Source organism: Macaca thibetana, chromosome 5 (genome assembly GCF_024542745.1).
Source record: "Macaca thibetana thibetana isolate TM-01 chromosome 5, ASM2454274v1, whole genome shotgun sequence".
NCBI classification, from domain to species: Eukaryota; Metazoa; Chordata; class Mammalia; order Primates; family Cercopithecidae; genus Macaca; species Macaca thibetana.
In genome coordinates this window covers 86,863,538-86,883,227 of record NC_065582.1, presented here as the reverse complement: position 1 = coordinate 86,883,227, position 19,690 = coordinate 86,863,538, and the positions used below count along the sequence as shown (strand labels likewise).

Here is a 19,690-nt window from a genome sequence, read left to right as displayed (position 1 = left end):
TCTTCTCTCAACTTGTCAAAGTCACTCTCCTTCTAGCTTTGTTCCATTGCTGGCAAGGAGCTGCGTTCCTTTGGAGGAGAAGAGGCACTCTAATTTTTAGAATTTTCAGCTTTTCTCCTTTGTTTCTCTCCATCTTTGTGGTTTTATCTACCTTTGGTCTTTGATGATGGTGACGTACAGATGGGGTTTTGGTGTGGATGTCCTTTCTCTATGTTAGTTTTCCTTCTAACAATCAGGACCCTCAGCTGCAGGTCTTTTGGAGTTTACTGGAGATCCACTCCAGACCTGTTTTCCTGGGTATCAGCAGCAGAGGCTGCGGAACAGTGAATATTGTTGAACAGTAAATGTTGCTGCCTGATCGTTCCTCTGGAAGCTTCGTCTCAGAGGGGTACCTGGCCATGTGAGGTGTCAGTCTGCCCCTACTGGAGTGTGCCTCCCAGTTAGGCTACTCAGGGGTCAGGGACCCACTTGAGGAGGCAGTCTGTCCGTTCTCAGATCTCAAACTCTGATGGGAGAACCACTACTCTCTTCAAAGCTATCAGACAGGGACATTTAAATCTGCAGAAGTTTCTGCTGCCTTTTGTTCAGCTATGCCTTGCCCCCAGAGGTGGAGTCCACAAAGGCAGGCAGGCCTCCTTGAGCTGCAGTGGGCTCCACCCAGTTTGAACTTCCCACCTGCTTTGTTTACCTACTCAAGCCTCAGCAATGGTGGGCGTCCCTCCTCCAGCCTCACTGTCACCCTGCAGTTCCATCTCAGACTGCTGTGCTAGCAATGAGCGAGGCTCTGTGGCTGTGGGACCCTCCAAGCCAGGTGCGGGATATAGTCTCCTGGTGTGCCATTTGCTAAGACTCTTGGAAAAGCTCAGTCTTAGGGTGGGAGTGACCCAATTTTCCAGGTGATGTCTGTCATGGCTTCCCTTGGCTAGGAAAGGGAATTCCCTGACCACGTTTGCTTCCCAGGTGAGGCGATGCCTTGCCCTGCTTTGGTTCTGTCTTGGTGGGCTCCACCCACTGTCCTGCACCCACTGTCTGACACGGACCAGTAAGATGAACCCGGTACCTCAGTTGGAAATGCAGAAGTCAGCCGTCTTCTGCGTTGCTCACGCTGGAAGCTATAGACTGGAGCTGTTCCTTTTCAGCCATCTTGGAACCCAGCAAAAGCTGTTTCTTATTTGCAGAGGCATCCAGTGCATATTTATTAAGATTAATGCATATTATTAAAAATTACATTTATTTTTACAGATCCAAGAAATTGACACAAATAATGAGCAAGAAAATGATTATGAAGAGGATATTGCCTCATTTTCCACATATATTCCTTGTAAGTTTTTCTATGTTTTATATATACATATGTCATATCCATATATATACCACATATATATGTGACTTATGGAAGATGTAACTGAAAAAGCAAGACTGAAGAGAATGTGGCAAGGTATTTAATTAACTGGCTTTTAATTTGTAATAGAGACACTACTACATCATATTGCTAATTTAAATGCTTTTAATACGTTCAAGTTTTAGTAATCAAATACTGATTTTTCCTACCCAGAGGGAATACACAAATAACTCTGTTATGACTATTTGGACTATTTGGTAACTACATTTTTAAAGTTTTTTAAAAACACAAAACCACGTTCTTTGCAGACCTTAGTTTTCTCAGTTATGAAATGAGAACATTGAACTAGAATACTCTCTAAGGTCCTCCCTGGCTCTATATCTGTGATTCTACATTCTAAAGTCTGAAGAAATAATTCATGATGTTCCTACATGTATATAAACGTATAAATTTATATACACACTTATATATATGTGTATATATAGATATACACACATGTATATATACATGTTTATATGTGTATGTAAACTCTACCCATTATGCCAGGTTTTATTGGCATACAGCTCAACGGCTTCACCAGCATGTTGGATAGGAATCTCACACCCAACATTTTTGAAAATTCTGATTCCTGCCATTGCCAAACCTCTCCATCTGATGACTTCCCTATCTCAGTAAGTGAAAACTCCTTCCCTCCTTTGTTCAAGTCAGTTAAAAAATCCTTGAAAGTCATCCTTGGCATTTTTACTTTCTCTCCTATCCCATACGCAATCAGTTATACAATACTGTTGACTCTACCTTCAAAATATTCCCAGCATTCAGCCATTTCTCTCCCCTTTCATTATCCTAGTCCACACCATCATCAGTTCTCCCTTTGTTTACTGCAGTAACACAGTGGAGAAATGGAGGGCCAATGTCACTTCCCATATTGCAAGTTTGGCAATGAACAGAAATGTTTCTATTGTTATGACTCAGGAGGGAGGATTACTACTGGTATTTATTGGGTAGAGATAGAAGGAATGCTACTAAATAATGTATAGAAAGCCTTCATTGCAACTTTCACATTTGCTGCCTCTGATATTCTTCGCTTCATGGAAAGACTAAACACCTTTCATGAAGGATTAAACACTTTTCTTCACCAAATCCTCCAATACTTCCCTATTGTACTCATAATCTTTCTCATCCCCTACAAGACCCTAATCTTTGTGTTCCCATCTCTCACCATTCTCTTGCTTGTTCACATACCAATAATGCTCCTGCCTCAGGGCATTTGCACTTTCTATTCCTTCTGTACACTTTCTCCTTATATGCCCAAGGCTTGCTCCATCACTTCTTTCTTTGTATTATGACACCCTCCTCTTCATTTCACTTTACCTGCTCCTTTTCTTCATTGCATTTATCAACACTTAACATAATATATCATTTATCTGGTTGTTGTTTATTGCCTGTATTCTCTTTCTAAAACACATGCTCAAAGGGATTAGGGCTTCTTATTCACTGTTTTTATTGTATCCCCAGTACCTGTAACAGAACATAGTCTATACCCAATGACACATTATTGACCAAAAGTTTTTCAAATGATGGGGAACTGCAAATCAAATAAAGTTAAATGCAATTAAATGCCTTCACTAGCATACTTTGGCAAAATTAGTAAACTCTTCAAATTATTGCAGGACACAAAAAATGCTAAATATTAAATTAATGGATTAATGCACCAAGCTTTGAAGTTATATATCTTATCATTTAAATTATAATAAAAGTGATTTATAATCAGGCCACCATTGAAAATTACCATATGTTTATCATGACATTTAATTTTCAGAAGAATTGACTGTAATAATAAAATATTATTTCAATTATTTATAAAGAAAAATTTCACTTTTGCAGTTTGGAACTACAAACTCTCTTGTATATGAAACTGCGTGTGACTGGGCTCAAGCCAGTCTCTTTCATGAGTGAGAGGGGGAAGCACAGAACTCTAGCTCAGCGGGTTCCCATTGGTATTACCATTACAACAAAGCATGCTAAAACACACTAACTCGTTAAATCTGACTTTCCAGGGCTGAAACTCAAGTTTCGGCATATTTGATGACAAGTACCATACAGATTCTGTTGCTTATTCGGTATTAAGAAACACTGAATATATAAACAGAAATGTGGCTAAGAGTAATTTCCTATAGCATGAATGTAATTCTGAGCTGATGACTGATTTGCCCATATAGAAATAATAAAGTCCCTTTGCTAGCCTGAGCAATAATTGTTTTCCATCCATTCCATCATCTACTCCATCAGCATTTCTAGAGACTACTTTATTTCAGGCTTAGTGTTTTGTGTTAAGGATAAAAAGATGAATGAGATCTGTGCAGATAGATCATACAGAAACAAATAACTATCCACTCTGCCCAGGCTGGTAATTAAAGAATCTTGGTTTAGTTCTAATATTGGAAACTGTATCTTTCTTCTTTCTCACATGAAAGAATAGAAAAACAAAAAAGAAAATTCCATAGAGTAATATGGGCTACCATCATGGGCATGATTTTTCTACATGACTAATTTTTCTCCATGGGAGAAAAATTTCTATGGTGTAATTCTTCATTTTAAAGGAGTCTTTCTTCTCTACATTCTGCTGTTTGGGATTTTAAGCTATATTTTAGCTTAACAACATTTTAATACAGCAATTTCTTGCCTTGACAAGGACAAGAATTCACAAATTCAAAGGTCTGTTACAGAGGTTCCAAAGTCTGTTTAGAAATTCCAAAAGACTGTTTTAAATTTTTCGAATCCTTTATTTAGAGAAGATTTTTATAAAGAAAATTTGATAAAAGTTTTTTTCTGAAGATTTAAAGTCATTGTATTATAATTTCTTTTTTTCTGTTTTCTTCCTGAGTATTTAAAGAGCACTTACTGTATATAACATAAAAACAAATAATGGTATGGTTGTCAGAGTAGAGGGAATTTGGATCATTTGGTTAAATTTCAGGGTAGAATGCATTTATAGGTGAAGAACTGATCCTCAGAAAGATTTACCTACTGTTGGTGATTTACATGCCTTCCCCACCAAAAAAAATTAACTTTTACCAAGTAATAGTTCCAAAATTAATATAGTATCTGTAAATGATTTATTATAAGGAATTATAAAATATTATAGTTATCTGTAAAGATCAATATATATTAAATAACTAAATAAGAGTCACAGATTCATTTGTATTTATTATTTACAAGCAAGTAAAGGTTTGTGTCTTTTCCCTTTTCTTTACCTTTTCCATCATTTATTATTTTATTGGGTCAGTTATATTGTTTTCTAATAAAAATGCAAGGATGCTATCAAATATATGAACTTGTTAAAACAACAACTCTAAAGAATCAGAATATCATTATCTGCATGAGTGTGTCATATACACAGATAGCAAGACATAATGGAGCTTTGACTGTTCATTTGGTAAGTATTTTAAAAGCCCAGAAATAAATGACTGTTCACTAAAAGTTATACATTTGACAGCTTTTCACTATATCAGGTCATAAAAGTTTTATTAGCAGTACTACTATTTCTGTACAAATTTACAAAATATGAAATGCCTCCAGATGGTGTGATTAAATGAAATAATGCAATCTTCATTGTAAACAGCCACACAGAACCCAGCATGTCATCATGAAAGCAGGAAGACCTACAGGCAGAGTGCAGATGTTGCTGAGGCAAGTGAAATGGAAGGGGAAGGAAAAGAGAATGGATCAGACATGGAGGCCAAGCACAGCCCACTAGAGGTTGGCAGTGAGAGTTCTGAGGACCAGTATGATGACTTGTATGTGTTCATTCCTGGTGCCGATCCAGAAAATAATTCACAAGAGCCACTCATGAGCAGCAGACCTCCTCTCCCTCCTCCGCGACCCATAGCTACTGCCTTCCAACTGGAAAGACCTCACTTCACCTTACCAGGTAAGTTTAAGGTTAGAAAAAACAAAGCAAAACAAAGACAAACCTTTGACAGGCTTACATAGCAAATAGTGCAATGGCAAATCTATACAGAGCAGATCAGCTTCTGAAACCAAGAGCAGCATTCCTCCTATTCTTTAAAAACTAAGGCCTGGGAAATGAGGCAAGAGATAACTACCTCTACCTCGTTCTTTTCTTTCTTTTTTCCTTCCTTCCTTCCTTCCTTCCTTCCTTCCTTCCTTTCTTCCTCTTTCCACCCTCCCTCCTTTGCTTTCTTCCTTCCTTCTCTCACTTTTTCTCTCTCTCTTTCCTTCTTCCCTGTCTCATTACAAAGCTTTAAGAAAATAAAACTTGGAAGGAGTCTATAGTTCTTCATGTAAAATGAACCTCAGGCATTTTGTGGAAAAGGAAATACAACATTGCTTTTAAAACATGCTCTCAGTCTTCAGAAAAAAAAAGTGAAATGCTGATGATCCACAATTTTCAGATGAACTTGGGCACTTCAGTCACTTGGTAGCTGTGGGAGAATGAAGTGTTAAAGGGTTTGTCGCACACTGCACTGACACCAAAGAAACACTCTATACACTATCCAAGTGGAAGAAGAGTCAACGTAGCTGTCACTGGCATTTGTTCCCAGATGCAGGAATTGGGGTGTGGAAAGTGGGTGTGGGGAATCTGTCCTTGTGGAGGGCATGAAGAGGAGCTTCCACATTAGGTTTATCTGCCTGGAGTGTTCAACAGCCTGACAAACTCCCAGCTCCAGGCTCACTCTTACAGTCACAAATTATCATCTACTTTTTGATCATTATTTCATATGTACTTCCCAAATTTATATTTATTTTCCAAATACAATGTTCTTAAGAAGGCAATTTAGTTAAAAAAATATCCTTATCAAAACCCCATTTTCACTACAATTTAGTTGTTGGATCCTAGAAGGCTATAAAGTATAAAAACATGGCCTTGTTTCAAAAAGTAAATTTTTAAGCAATGAAATTTAGTATTTGGGCTGGGCGCAGTGGCTCACGCCTATAATCCCAACACTTTGGGAGGCTGAGGTAGGCGGATCACCTGAGGTCAGGAGTTTGAGACCAGCCTGGCCAACATGGTGAAACCCCATCTCTACTAAAAATACAAAAGTTAGCTGTGCTTGCGCCTGTAATCCCAGCTACTGGGGAGGCTGAGGCAGGAGAATCACTTGAGCCCGGGAGGTGGAGGTTGCAGTGAGCCAAGATCATGCCACTGTAGCCCAGCCTGGACAACAAGAGCGAAACTCCATCTCAAAAAAAAAAAAAAAAAAAAGGAATTTAGCATTTGTGTCCTTGAAGGCTCTCTATGAAGACCCCAGTTTACCAACATAAGCTTTATTAAGCTTATGCACTGTGTTTAGAGGTGGAAAATACTACTTAATTGAAAGCTCTGAAGCCTAATGGATATTGCTCTGATTCATTCATTCATTCAACAGATATTTATTACCTACTGTATTTCAAGCTCTTGTGGACCCCTAACATTTATCCATGAAGTAGATCTATTAATATTTAATGGTGAGGGGAGAAAACATCATAAGTTGGTAATACACTGACTATAAAATTCTTGCATATTTTTCTCATTTTTCAGATCTTAATAATTTGTTATAACAAAATTAATTGTCAAGAAGACAAACTTGTCTTGTGTCAGATTATTTCTCTTAAAAGTGCTAATATTAAATCATATTTTTCCTAATGTAAATTTCTATATATCGTCTGTTGGTTAGCAGGTCTAAAACGACTCTACCCAGGGTCTTAATGAGATATCTAAGATCAGAAATGTAATCTTGGCTAATATATCTCCTGAAAACTAGCAAATATAAAAAGCAAAATAAAACAAAAACTCACTTATTTAGTTTAAAAGCTCTGTTTTTACATTTTATATTCAGTGTTACTTTTATCTTATCTTTTCATAGCACTGATGTTAGAAGTGGATAATAAAATGCCGGTATTTTTTCTTAAAATTTTTTTATTCATCTTTAAATGCAAGGCTGTACACTATCACTTATTTTTTTTGCCAGAGACTTTGTATGTCTTTGACTTTGGCTAGTTATACCTTCAGGAGTTGTTCTTTCTGAGTAGCTTCCATCTACCATCAACTTTCTGAAGGAAAAAAAAAAAAAAGCCATCTCCTCAGTGCTGTAGGCATCAAATTCCTCACGATGGATTTAGGAACTTCTTCATTAGAGAAACTAATAACATATAATACTATAGAGCACTTTACAGTTTATAAAGAACCCATTGTTTCTTTTTAACTTCCCAAGAATCCTCAGATCCCTCCTTGACTCAGTTCCAAGCAGTGCTATAATTAGAATGTGTCAGTTACTTCTATTAACAGGTCTCCTAGGCTAGTAGGATTTTTCTGTTCTTTATACAGTCTTGCCCCAATTACTTCAAAAGTTGGAATTATAGAAGTGATTTGTTTTCATCTTTATTGATATATACCACCTGAATTGAGAAAGCTTAGGTCTCACTCTTAACTGAAAAGGATAATCTGATACTTTGGAAAGTAAAAAGTAAAATGTATTATTTCTAGTACAAGCCCAACTTTAGAAATAGTTGGGAAGAGAGGTGGGTGGGGAAACAAAGAGAGTTAAGAGCTCAGGAAATTGGTTCATAAACGTAAGATGGTTGACACATTCCGCTAAAAATGAAACACTGAAAAAGTGGTTCCCACACACTTAATCCGGTTTCACCTGTGTTGCTGTCAGTGAACCAGAAGTCATAAAATCAAAATCTTAAAACTGATTATTCAAAGGATAAAAGGCAAGTCGTGGTGAATTGAAAGTTAGCGCTAGGCACATTGGTAATACTTCTTAAGTTAAACTAAATGAAACTATGAGAGTTAAGACTCTGTTGGGAGATTATCTTAATCTCGCCTCATAAACCTGCCCAAGACAATTGCTGAATCTTTCTATAATAATATTCTTTTATTCTGCTCTGCTACTTGTCTTTCCCCTTTTAAGTTTTTCCACTAAAATCTTCATAAGTAAACTAATTTGGGGAGTATCAGGTTCTCACCAAACAAAGGGCAAATTCAAAAAAGAATGGAAATGAAAGAAAAAGCCCTCATTGGCCTGGTAGAGAGCCATTAAAATTCTTTTTAATTTACTTGTTAATCAAAGCAATCAAAGCATATTATATCTTTGTCTTATTAATAACTGCTACAAAAATATTTTAACATATTCTTATAAAAATATGTCAAGATATTACTGAATGTAAAAACCATCAAAAACTCTGAAACCTATAATTTTATTCTTTTCATGTGAATTCATTCTCACACCATTGATCATCCATGCTGTCTTTTATGTCATGAACTCTACTTTCAGTGTCTGTCATCTATGTTTTTTATTTGTTTATTTTTTTTTTTGGTTTTATTTTTGAGGCAGGATCTCGCTCTATTGCTCAGCCTGGAGTGCAATGGCATGCTTATAGCTCACTATAGCCTCCAACTCTTGGGCTAAAGCAATCCTCTCTCCTCAGTTTCTGGAGTAGCTAGGAGTATTGGCCGCCTGGCTAATTCTTTTATTTTTGTAGATACTAGGTCTCACTACGCTGCTCTCAAATTCCTGGCCTCCAGCTATCCTCTCACCTCAGCCTCCCAAAGCATTGTGATTAGGCACAGAAGCCACCGAGCCTGGTCAGAGTCCTTTATCTATGAATAAGGTCTGTTGACTTGTAGAAAACAAGAGCTGCATTTTTGAAGGTCAGTTTGTCATAGTCAAAGACCGACTGCTATGAAACCAACTAATGGTGCCTTTGGCTATTTCTCCCTGTCATTTTCAGAGAAATTAAATTTTAGGTGAAATATCCAGTGCAAGCAATATGAAACATGAAACGACTTCAAATGAAAAAAAAAAATCTAAGAGTATTATGCTTGAAAAACACAAGTTTTCAAAGTTGTGGAGTTTGAGACATAGATTTATAACTCAATTTCATGATATGAAATCATTCTTTTATGTAAAAGTATATATAATATATAAAATAATATGTAAATGTGTATTTAATATATAATATATAACATATAATTATATTTTATACATTAAATATTTCATATATATATATATCTCTCTACACAGAATAATATGAAAAGCATTTAAATGTTTTTTTAAAAATCCATGCCTTAAGCAAAGTGTTTTCCTTAATACAATTTAAATTACAAACTGCAGGATGATTTATTAGTAAGTTACACAGCTCACTTTTTCTGCATTTAGGGGGTAACATATAAATTATTCTCCTGGAGTCAGGAGCTCTTCTCTAATATTGTTTCCTATGGCACTTGACTAAGCCACCTTGGGAAGCTCAAAGACGTGACAGATGGACACCAATAATATTGCATATAACAGAAGAATAAACACAATGTAAATATTTCATAAACAGGGACAATGGTGGAAGTCCAGATGGAAAGAAGTCAAAACTGGGGTGATCCTGGTGTTAGACAAGAAAAAGGAGATGAGCTCAAAGGAGAAAAAGATAAGAAAGAAGATGAAAAAGAGCAGGAAGAGGAGGAGGAAGACCCATATACTTTCGCTGAGATTGATGACAGTGAATATGACATGATATTGGCCAATCTGAGTATAAAGAAAAAAACTGGGAGTCGGTCTTTCATTATAAACAGACCTCCTGCCCCCACACCCCGACCCACAAATATACCTCCAAAAGAGGAAACTACACCTTACATAGCTCAAGGTAATGTTTTATCATTGTTGGTTGTTTACTTGTTAATTTTTTTTGTACAAAATTTTGAGGATGGGAGGAGGGGATAAGGTGATGCAATTAGTGCTCTAAAACTGCAAAGATTAAACATTTTTTTTTCAAGTCACAGGTAAGCTATACTGGCTCATTTTTTTTCACTAAGAGTTTTTCTATTATTATTATTATACTTTAAGTTCTGGGATACATGTGCAGAACATGCAGTTTTGTTGCATAGGTATACACGTGCCATGGTGGTTTACTGTACCCATCAGCCCGTCACCTACATTAGGTATTTCTCCTAATGTTATTCCTCCCCTAGCCCTCCACCCCACAACAGGCCCCAGTGTATGATATTCCCCTCCCTGTGTCCATGTGTTCTCATCGTTCAACTCCCACTTATGAGTGAGAACATGCGGTGTTTGGTTTTCTGTTCTTGTGATAGTTTGCTGAGAATGATGGTTTCCAACTTCATCCATGTCCCTGCAAAGGACATGAACTCATCCTTTTTTATGACTGCATAGTATTCCATGGTGTGTATGTGCCACATTTTCTTTATCCAGTCTACTATTGATGGACATTTGGGTTGGTTCCAAGTCTTTGCTATTGTGAATAGTGTCTCAGTAAATGTACATGTGCATGTGTCTTTATAGTAGAATGATTTATAATCCTCTGGGTATATACCCAGTAATGGGATTGCTGGGTCAAATGGTATTTCTAGTTCTAGATCCTTGAGGAATCGCCACACTGTCTTCCACAATGATTGACTAATTTACACTCCCACCAACAGTGTAAAAGCATCCCTGTTTCTCCACATCCTCACCAGCATCTGTTGTTTCCTGACTTTTTAATGGTTGCCATTCTAACTGGTATGTGATGGTATCTCACTGTGATTTTGATTTGCATTTCTCTAATGACCAGTGATGATGAGCACTTTTTCATGTGTCTATTGGCTGCATAAATGTCTTCTTTTGAGAAGAGTCTGTTTATATCCTTTGCCCACTTTTTTGATGGGATTATTTTCTTCTTGTAAATTTGTTTAAGTTCTTTGTAGATTCTGGATATTAACCCTTTGTCAGATGGATAGGTTGCCAAAATTTTCTGCCATTCTGTTGCCTATTCACTCTGATGATAGTTTCTTTTGCTGTGCAGAAGCTCTTTAGTTTAATTAGATCCCATTTGTCAATTTTGTCTTTTGTTGCCATTGCTTTTGGTGTTTTACACATGAAGTCTTTGCCTATGTACTGGCTCATTTTTAAATTTAGAAAGATAGTAAGTAAAGAAAATAAGAATGATGGATTGGGTTCTGGTTTCTACTTCCTCATTAAGAAGGATAATGACAAGTCTTTCAGGGAACATGAAACCATAGCATATATGTAGAAATTCTCCTTGATACTTCCTTCCTAATTCTATAAGAGAGAAGCTCAACTCCTATAAATAATATGCAACACAAAAACATTTAAATATATACTACAGATCTACCTAAGAGAAACATAATTACTCATACATACTTAACATTTTCAAAAGAAACCATTCTATTCCTTACGCTTCATGTATATATTGAGAGATTCATATAAGAAAATTAGCAAGCATGTATGAAGTATTTATCAGTATAAAACACACTTATTTAATGATGATCTACTCTTGATATTGTTCAAGAAACTATAACAAATTAGGAAACTGTAGCAAATTAATCAACTGTTTCAGCTGAAATAAAACATGAATTGTAACAGTTGTCTAGATTACAAAGTCAAGGAATGAACGTCTGTTAGAAATTCTCAGGTTGTCTCTCATAGTTTAGTATCTCTAGGGTATTACTATCTCCTTGACATAGTTGCTAAATACCAGTAAATACTTTTAAAAGAGAAAGTAGATATAGCTTGATACAAAAAGTTAGTTGTACTCTAGAAATTTTTGAAGAGATACCTCATCTTCTATACTCCAATGCTGAGGGAGTTTCTCCAGACAAGAATGGAATCCCATGTTGTGTTCGTGTACTGTTTGGCCATTATCTTCCCATCCTTCTATTGGTGGTTATATTCTTGTTTTTCAAGATCTCTTTCTTGTTCTCTGTTGTTCTTTTTTACAGGATTACTTTCTCTTTTAGGTGGCATGGATACATAGAGATATAATTCAATATCTTTGTTACTGATTTTGTTTCATTTTGTTTTGATTTGTTTTTAAATTTCTTTTGTTCTTACTTTTTTCCTTCTGCTCTCATATTTTCTCTGTTGTCTTTACTTGTTGTTTGTTCTGCCTGTAGCATTTGATACTTCCATCAAATATGGCTATTCTTAACTACGTTTTAATGTTTAACAATGAAGCACCGGCTGGCGCGGTGGGTCGTGTCTGTAATCCCAACACTTTGGGAGGCCAAGGCGGGTGGATCACCTGAGGCCAGGAGTTCGAGACCAGCCTGGCCAACATGGTGAAACCCCATCTCTACTAAAAACACAAAAAAAGTTATCCGGGCATGGTGGCAGGTGCCTGTAATCCCAGCTACTCGGGAGGCTGAGGCAGGAGAATCGCTTGAACCCAGGAGTCGGAGGTTGTAGTGAGCCAAGATCGTGCCACTCCACTCCAGCCTGAGCAACAGAGCAAGACTCCATCAAAAAAAAAAGAATGAAGCACCAAATGCCTCACTGGAAACTCTAGTTGTTAACTTATGGACGGCATTGTAGGGTAATTAGGAAGTAGGTAACCAGCTTTTTCATTGGATGGCCCCAGAATATTATTTATGTGACTCTATTTGCCTATGCTTTTAACTTTTTCTAGAATACCCTTCAACTAACTGTAGTCTGCATTTACATATCCAGTTCCCAGAACGCTGAGATTAGAATGCCAGAAGAAGACTGGGAAATTTCACCATTCAGAATGCACAATTTAACTTGTTCTCCCTGTTTTCAGTCTAGTTTGTAATTCCTGCCACCCAGTGTGCCTTGTGTCCCATGTCCAGAGCTACTTCTGTTCAATTCCTCTAATGAAGAAACCTCCTATTAGGGATGAGTGCTTCATTTTACAGGACTGGAGAAAGAATTTGGGGCTATGACTGGTTTAGGCTTTCAACCCATCCCCAAGTTAAATAAGTGCATTTGGATGGTTTTCCTCTCATTGATTTATTTATCAGTTACATAAACATTGATTGAGTGCCAATGATAAAATCTGTGTACTAAGTATGTAAATTCTGAACGTGCAGTGTTGCAATTTGTCCTGTAGGTATGTGCACACATAGAAACATTAAAGAATCTTAAATATCTTGAGTTTCTAATAAATTTTAAAGGTTACTTATCTCACCCATCCCAAGACTGGCACCCTTCAATATTTATAAGATGTCTTTCTAGTCCTAATACAATATAATTTACTCTCATTATATTTGTATTACATGGAGATGAAAACTAGTGCTATAATTTTTTTTTTTTTTGCAATTAAGTATATAAAATAGGTATGGTTATTTACTGTATCCCAAATAAGTAGCAAAAACTGGACTACAAATAAGGTCACCAAAATCCTCTTCCATTTTTTATTCCTTTTCTCTTTCACTGGGATATACTTGCCTGCCTTTTTCTTTTATGCAATTGATTGTTGATCATTGTGTTCCCACATTAGAAAGAGATTACCTCATCAGCTAATTCATTCTTGATGTTCTTTGCATTTCACAGAGTAAGAGCCTTTTCTCACATCTTTCCTTTTTTTTCCCCCTAGCTTGGGCAGATCTATTAAGTCAAATTGCCACCATTTCCCAGAAAACCATCCACTCAATTAGAAGATTAATTTCTAGCCCCATTGCTTGCCAGAGTCCAAAAATGGTATCAGTATATTGGTATCTTCAGGGTGTGTTAACATAGCCAGAATTGAAGGATTTGGAATAGGAGATAGAGGAAAAATACAGGAATGCAGAATCCCAGCTTACTATTTCAGACACTGAAGAAGTAATGGCAAAGGAACTAGGCAAAGGAAAATCATGCTGGCTTTGCAGAAAGACTTGTATTCAAATTTAGCTGATGTTACCCAAGCAAGCAAATTCACATTTCTGAGACTGAATTTCCTCACCGTAAGCTGGGGATACAAATGATATATATTTCAAAGACTGTTAATCTCTAAATGAGATAAAATTAGAAAATACCCAACACAATAGTTGATATGTGGTATATGTTCAGTGCATTATAATTAAAACAATTCTACTTTTAATTTTCTCAGTTTAGTGTCTGTTTCTTGGATTCTGGTGGAATCAGAAGTTAGGGAAAACAATAGTGTTGGAATGTGTCAGGGAAGGAAGACCCCGTATTCTAACAGAACAAGTTGGCTTAGTCATCTTCTTATAATAATTATTATTAGGCAGCTTTCATGATAATTTCTGATTCATGCAATAACCCTGCATAGTTGGCATTAATAACCTCATTTTAGAGATAAAGAAACTAATGCTCAGTAAGTGTCAGTGTCTTGCCCAAGGTGATAAAATCAGGAAGAGGAAGAGGAGGGATTTGGACCCAGATTTATCTGGATCTAATGCCTGAGCACATGGCACCACAAATTTCCATCACTGATATATGTATTCCTGGATTGTTTGTTAATATTTATTTCTTCCTTCTAACCTATAAGATCCATGAAGGAAGAGACCAAACTAATCTTTTTTCCCCATTGTATCTCTGGTGCCAAGATCAGTGCTGAATTCACTGTAGAAACTATGAATAATTGGTGAATATTAACTGAATGAAATGATAGAAATGACAAGATCCATATCAATGTGGCTAGAACAGAAGACTTTATTAACACTCTGGAAGGTAATCAGAAGACTACATCAGTCTCTAATTCCTAAATTTTTCCTGCTTTAAACCATCTTATGTCCAAAACACTACCATTTGAAGGGAAGAGCCCACATAGAATTGGACAAAGCTCTGTGTTATTCATATACAGCTAAGCACTCTAACTGCTTTCACAAAGCTTAAAACATGTGACATTGAAGCTCTGTTTCACCATCATCAATCCCCTTACCCCAGAGACATAACTTATTAATGCAAAACTGAACCCATGTTGATTCATTTTATCAAGAGATATGTTTCTGATTTTTTATCACATTGCTGTTGTACTAAACCTATCTTAGGTTAGCAATCACAGGAATAACTCATTTTTCATAAGTAAAATTTTTTGAAGTCCTCCTGTTTTCAGATATATTTTCCTCTACTTTTTTTTATCCCTGTAATATTGAAGAGGATCAGGTTCATTAAGCTTGAAGAATACAGAGGAATTAACACAGATTTATAGTCTTTAGTGACAGAATTCTTGATTTAAGTCAAATCAGGGAAAGAAAATGAGCTCTTGGCATGGCATAGACACATTGGTAGTAAAACTACGTCCATAAATCATACAAAGAGATGAATGCCTATTGGGTAAAATTTTTCAGCATCAATGGGCAATTTTCTATTTTCCTGTCACACAATTAATAGAACAAAGATCCTTCTTCAGAATCCATGTGACTGATTTCGGGTAGAATATAATTTCCCTTTCAATTTCCAATTGCTACTGAGTTGCCCTTGGCATTTTGCAGTGCAACAAAGTTGTATATGACCTTTTTGAGAGCTACTCAGCTACAGGGACCCCAAAATGTCAAGTGCAACTCAGTTGCTCTCAGAAATTTTCCACTTGCAATTCACTTGTACTTGAAATTGATCACACACAATGCAATTGACATGCAAAAAGAGAAAAAAGACCTAGTAGAAACTGTTAGGGAAATTTATTCATATCCTTGTAAATGTGACAGAGAATAATGTTCTCAGTCCTCATTTGTAAAATATGGTCAAGTGGATTGAAGTAGGTCTTAGATCAAGTGCCTTGGATCCTACTCCCTGACTAGGTGACCTTGTCCAAACCATTTAGCTTAAGGACATAGTATGTATATCACAGGTGCTCTCAGAATAGTGACGTATGTATCATTATTTGTAAGCCTCGTGTTCCTGTTTTCCTCCTTGACTCTCTGCCTCATTCTTTTCCATGAGAGAGTGCTGGTGTAGCTCTGCAAAGGAGAAATTGTTCTGACCTGTATTCATACTGTCCATTGAAGAGGAGCAAGTCAGCCTGTGTAATGCAGGTGTTCTTGTTTGCTCTTTCTGTCATTCTCACAGTGGAACATCATGATCCCCTGGCTTCTTCACAGAAATACTGAATGAAACCTGAGAAGTGCTTTGCAGACCATCTGTTAGCATGTTGACATAATGATGATGAACTTTTCCAGCCTCATCTTCCAAGAATTCAATTCCTTTATATTAGTGAAGTGGAAAGGAGGCAATAATCAGCTCTAGTGTGAACTGACATTAAAAGATTTTCATTACACAAGACAATGAACGCAAATATTATCAAGCACTTAGATTTTCATTCGACAGCAGAATAAATTCTGGTCTTTTTCCACTTAACATATGATGTTACTAAACTATTTGTTAAAAGCATCTGTAGGAAGAAGTTTAATTGACCTATAAAAGTAGTTCTTAACTGGTAGTGATTTGCTTCTCATAAGACATTTAGCAATGTCTGGAGACATTTTGGTTGTCAAGACTAAGAACAGTACTAGTGACATCTACTAGGCAGAGACCAAGAATGCTGCTAAACCTCCTACAATGCACTGGATAGCCACATAACAAAGAATTATCCAGTCTAAAGTGTCAACAGTAACACTGTTAAGAGACTCTTACCTGGATTATTTCCATTGTTAAGCCAGAGTAAACAAATACTTTAGGGAATGATTATTTAAATATGAAATCACAGGTGCATCAAACAACCATATTAGACAGCTATCCACACCTACTACTGTCTTTTTAGTCACTTTAGATTTCTTGAATTCACAATATTTTCCACCAGGACTTTTAACATGTGATTCTTTGTAATCTAAATAAGTAGCTATTTGAGAAAAATAAGATGCTTCCTGAGGTTGGACAATCGAAAAGAGTCTTCCCTAATGGACCAGCAGCACGGTGTAGTGAAATTCATGAGGATTATGAAGCCAGATGGAATGGAATTTGACTTAAGACTGACACTTAAAGTTGTGTAACTTTGTGCAAATTACATAACCTTGCTTCACTTGGTTTTGGTTTTGGTTTTAAAGAAATGTTAATATCTATTTCACAGGGTTTTCATGAGAACTAAAATTGTATATGTACAGTGGCCTGCACAGGGTAGCATGTAGGAAATGGTAGTTCCTGTGATGGAAGGTATTCTGTAGATGCAGAGGTGGAGGTAGACCTGGCATATCACCCCAGTTAAGATGCCTTTTGCATAGGTTTCATATGCTAACATTTCATCTTGCATGTCTTTTTCAAAGTATTTATTAACTTCCACTATTGAATACTATCTAGAACAAAGGGGCCAGCCCTATCCTTTTGGAATTTTCAATCTGCATTTATATAATTTGAGTTTTGTTAGCAGAATTAAACTCTAATGTTTGTTCAAAGTGAGCATAATCAAATAGCTTATCTTTAAATTTAGGGGAGAAAAAAATATTAGAGTACCAAGTCTTATCATCCTGTGAAATATAACAGTGCAAATCATGATCCCACTGCTGCTTCTTGGGATAGCAACATTTCTTGATTAAGGGGAGAGGAAGGGAAGTTACTTTTGATAATCACTGAGCATGTACCAAAAAGTAAACTCATTATAGTTTGCAGAGTCTTCCACTGGCTGCCCAAACTACTTCTCTTTGAAACAAAAGAAAATTGCTGGAAATGTTACTAGAGTTATGTCCATACTGATACCATTTCCTTATTGAATACAAACAGGTAGCAAGAGAATTAAACAGATGATCCCAAATGAAGTCTCATGGGAAGAGACTAACCCCCAGTTCAGTGCTATACAAGCAATAGTTGTTCAATACATGCCGCCTCCTGCTAACAGGAGGGAGGAAGACTGCCCACCCAGTGGTGACTGGAGGCTTCACTAAGAAACTCATTGCCATGATCTCAAGCTATAATTAGAACAAGGTCCACAAACCAATTGTCATTGCTCAGAATGACTCACCTTCCTGGATTATAAACATTTCTAGAATGTAAATATTTGTGTTTGTATTGAAAGATGACATATGCAAATGAGAACAATTTGTGTTCTACTCTGGTAAAAATTAGGTCCCTTAGTAGTAGAAAAAAAATTATAGTGGGATTTCCCAAATCTTCCTTCAGGAGAAGTTTTCAATGATAACACTTCTATCAAACAAAGTTTTTGTTACAACTTGAAAGGAAAATTAATGTTTTCTCCTTTGGAAACTAAAGCATTTATTAATACCACCACCGAATTATAATTTTTACGCCACTTTCCTTCATGCGGCAATGTGTTTTCCAACTTTCCATCTCTGCTTATCTGAATAGTAAACTGTAACCCATGTCAGTGATCTCATATATTCTGGCTGACCATTTACAGTTTCTTCTTAAAAAAATAATGCCACAACTCCACCTACATATGTCTGCCATGCGGTAAACTACTTTCAGGTAAAAGATTTTTATACTATGTGGCTGATGTGGCTGTCTATTTGTGTCCACACCTTCTTGAATGTACCCATTGAAGTGTAATGGCCTGTATTTGATAAGGTTTCTCAAGTTAATAACCTATAAATACTGCTAGCACAATTAAATGGTGGCTTTGAACTGACTGGAGCACTCAGTCTCTCTTGCTGATTTGCAAAGAGGCTACCCACACACATCTTTCCTCTAAGCTTCAGATTAGTCAATGTGACTGCTTATAGGGTAAAAACATTCTGTTTCCTGTATTTGCTGGCTAGACAAAGGGGTTGTTTACACTGTGGTTGCTTGATTGTTTGTTTTTTACTTTATTGTGTCTTTTGTGATCAGATTTAAACAGTATAAATTGGGAAATTGGGGAAACAAGTCAGGGAGAATAGAAAGTTACAAGGATTGAGTTACGATTCTGGCCCTTCCTGATGGTTCCTCATCCCTATTCCCTCTTATCATTAGGCACTAATGGCACATTTGACCTTTACTTAAATGAATACACCAAAATAGAGGACAATATGAAAACTATGACTGTGTCTTATTTACCTTTGCACCCTCAGGACTTGGCTGTGTAGTTAGCAACCTAATGAAAGGTGTTTTGGTGAAAAATAAACACACTGCTACCACCCTGTACTGTATCATTCCCTGAAAGCCCAGAGCACAACACATATCTACGTATTTTATTTTATATAAAATCTCTAGTTTCAAGCATTATCATCAATAATAGCTGTACAGCTCTAAATAACATTTCACTTTTCACATCTAATAGACAACCATCAAGGGGTTTGTGGTTTATCATTCACAAAATGAATGCTGTTGTTAATTGCACAGGTTTTAATCACTATAGCCACTTATGAAATAATTCAAAATAAGCATTATCAGATTTTCTAAGAAGGGCAGCTATGGAAGGGTCCCTTTTCTTGAAATAGACCACAAATGAGGTTGACATGAAGAATATTCTCGCAGATGCAGCCTGGAAAGATGAATAGTGCAAGTGAACTCATTAAATTTCACCTTCTCCTCCTCCTCTGCTCTTCTGCTAGTTCTGCTTTGCTTAACATTTTGAATATTTAATGATATGCTAATTTTTTCCATTCAATGTCATATCCTAGAGAAAATTTTACAGAAGTCATTCCACCAATATTTAAAATAAAAAAGGGTGTTATTTGGGAAATTTGTATTCTTTGGGATTATTTTCAACCTCAAAAATTGTTTTGTTTTG

At 36.4% G+C, this 19,690-nt stretch overlaps 1 protein-coding gene across 3 annotated transcripts in view; it reads left to right on the top strand.

Moving 5' to 3' along the window:
• BANK1 (B cell scaffold protein with ankyrin repeats 1) overlaps nucleotides 1-19,690 on the top strand; it is a 315,067-nt gene that overhangs the window by 248,794 nt on the left and 46,583 nt on the right. For all 3 annotated transcript variants that reach the window (XM_050791915.1, XM_050791913.1, XM_050791914.1), the window contains exons 8-10: nucleotides 1,243-1,321; nucleotides 4,962-5,270; nucleotides 9,671-9,979. In XM_050791915.1, coding sequence (XP_050647872.1) covers nucleotides 1,243-1,321; nucleotides 4,962-5,270; nucleotides 9,671-9,979 — 697 coding nt within the window. The remainder of the gene's footprint in view (nucleotides 1-1,242; nucleotides 1,322-4,961; nucleotides 5,271-9,670; nucleotides 9,980-19,690) is intronic.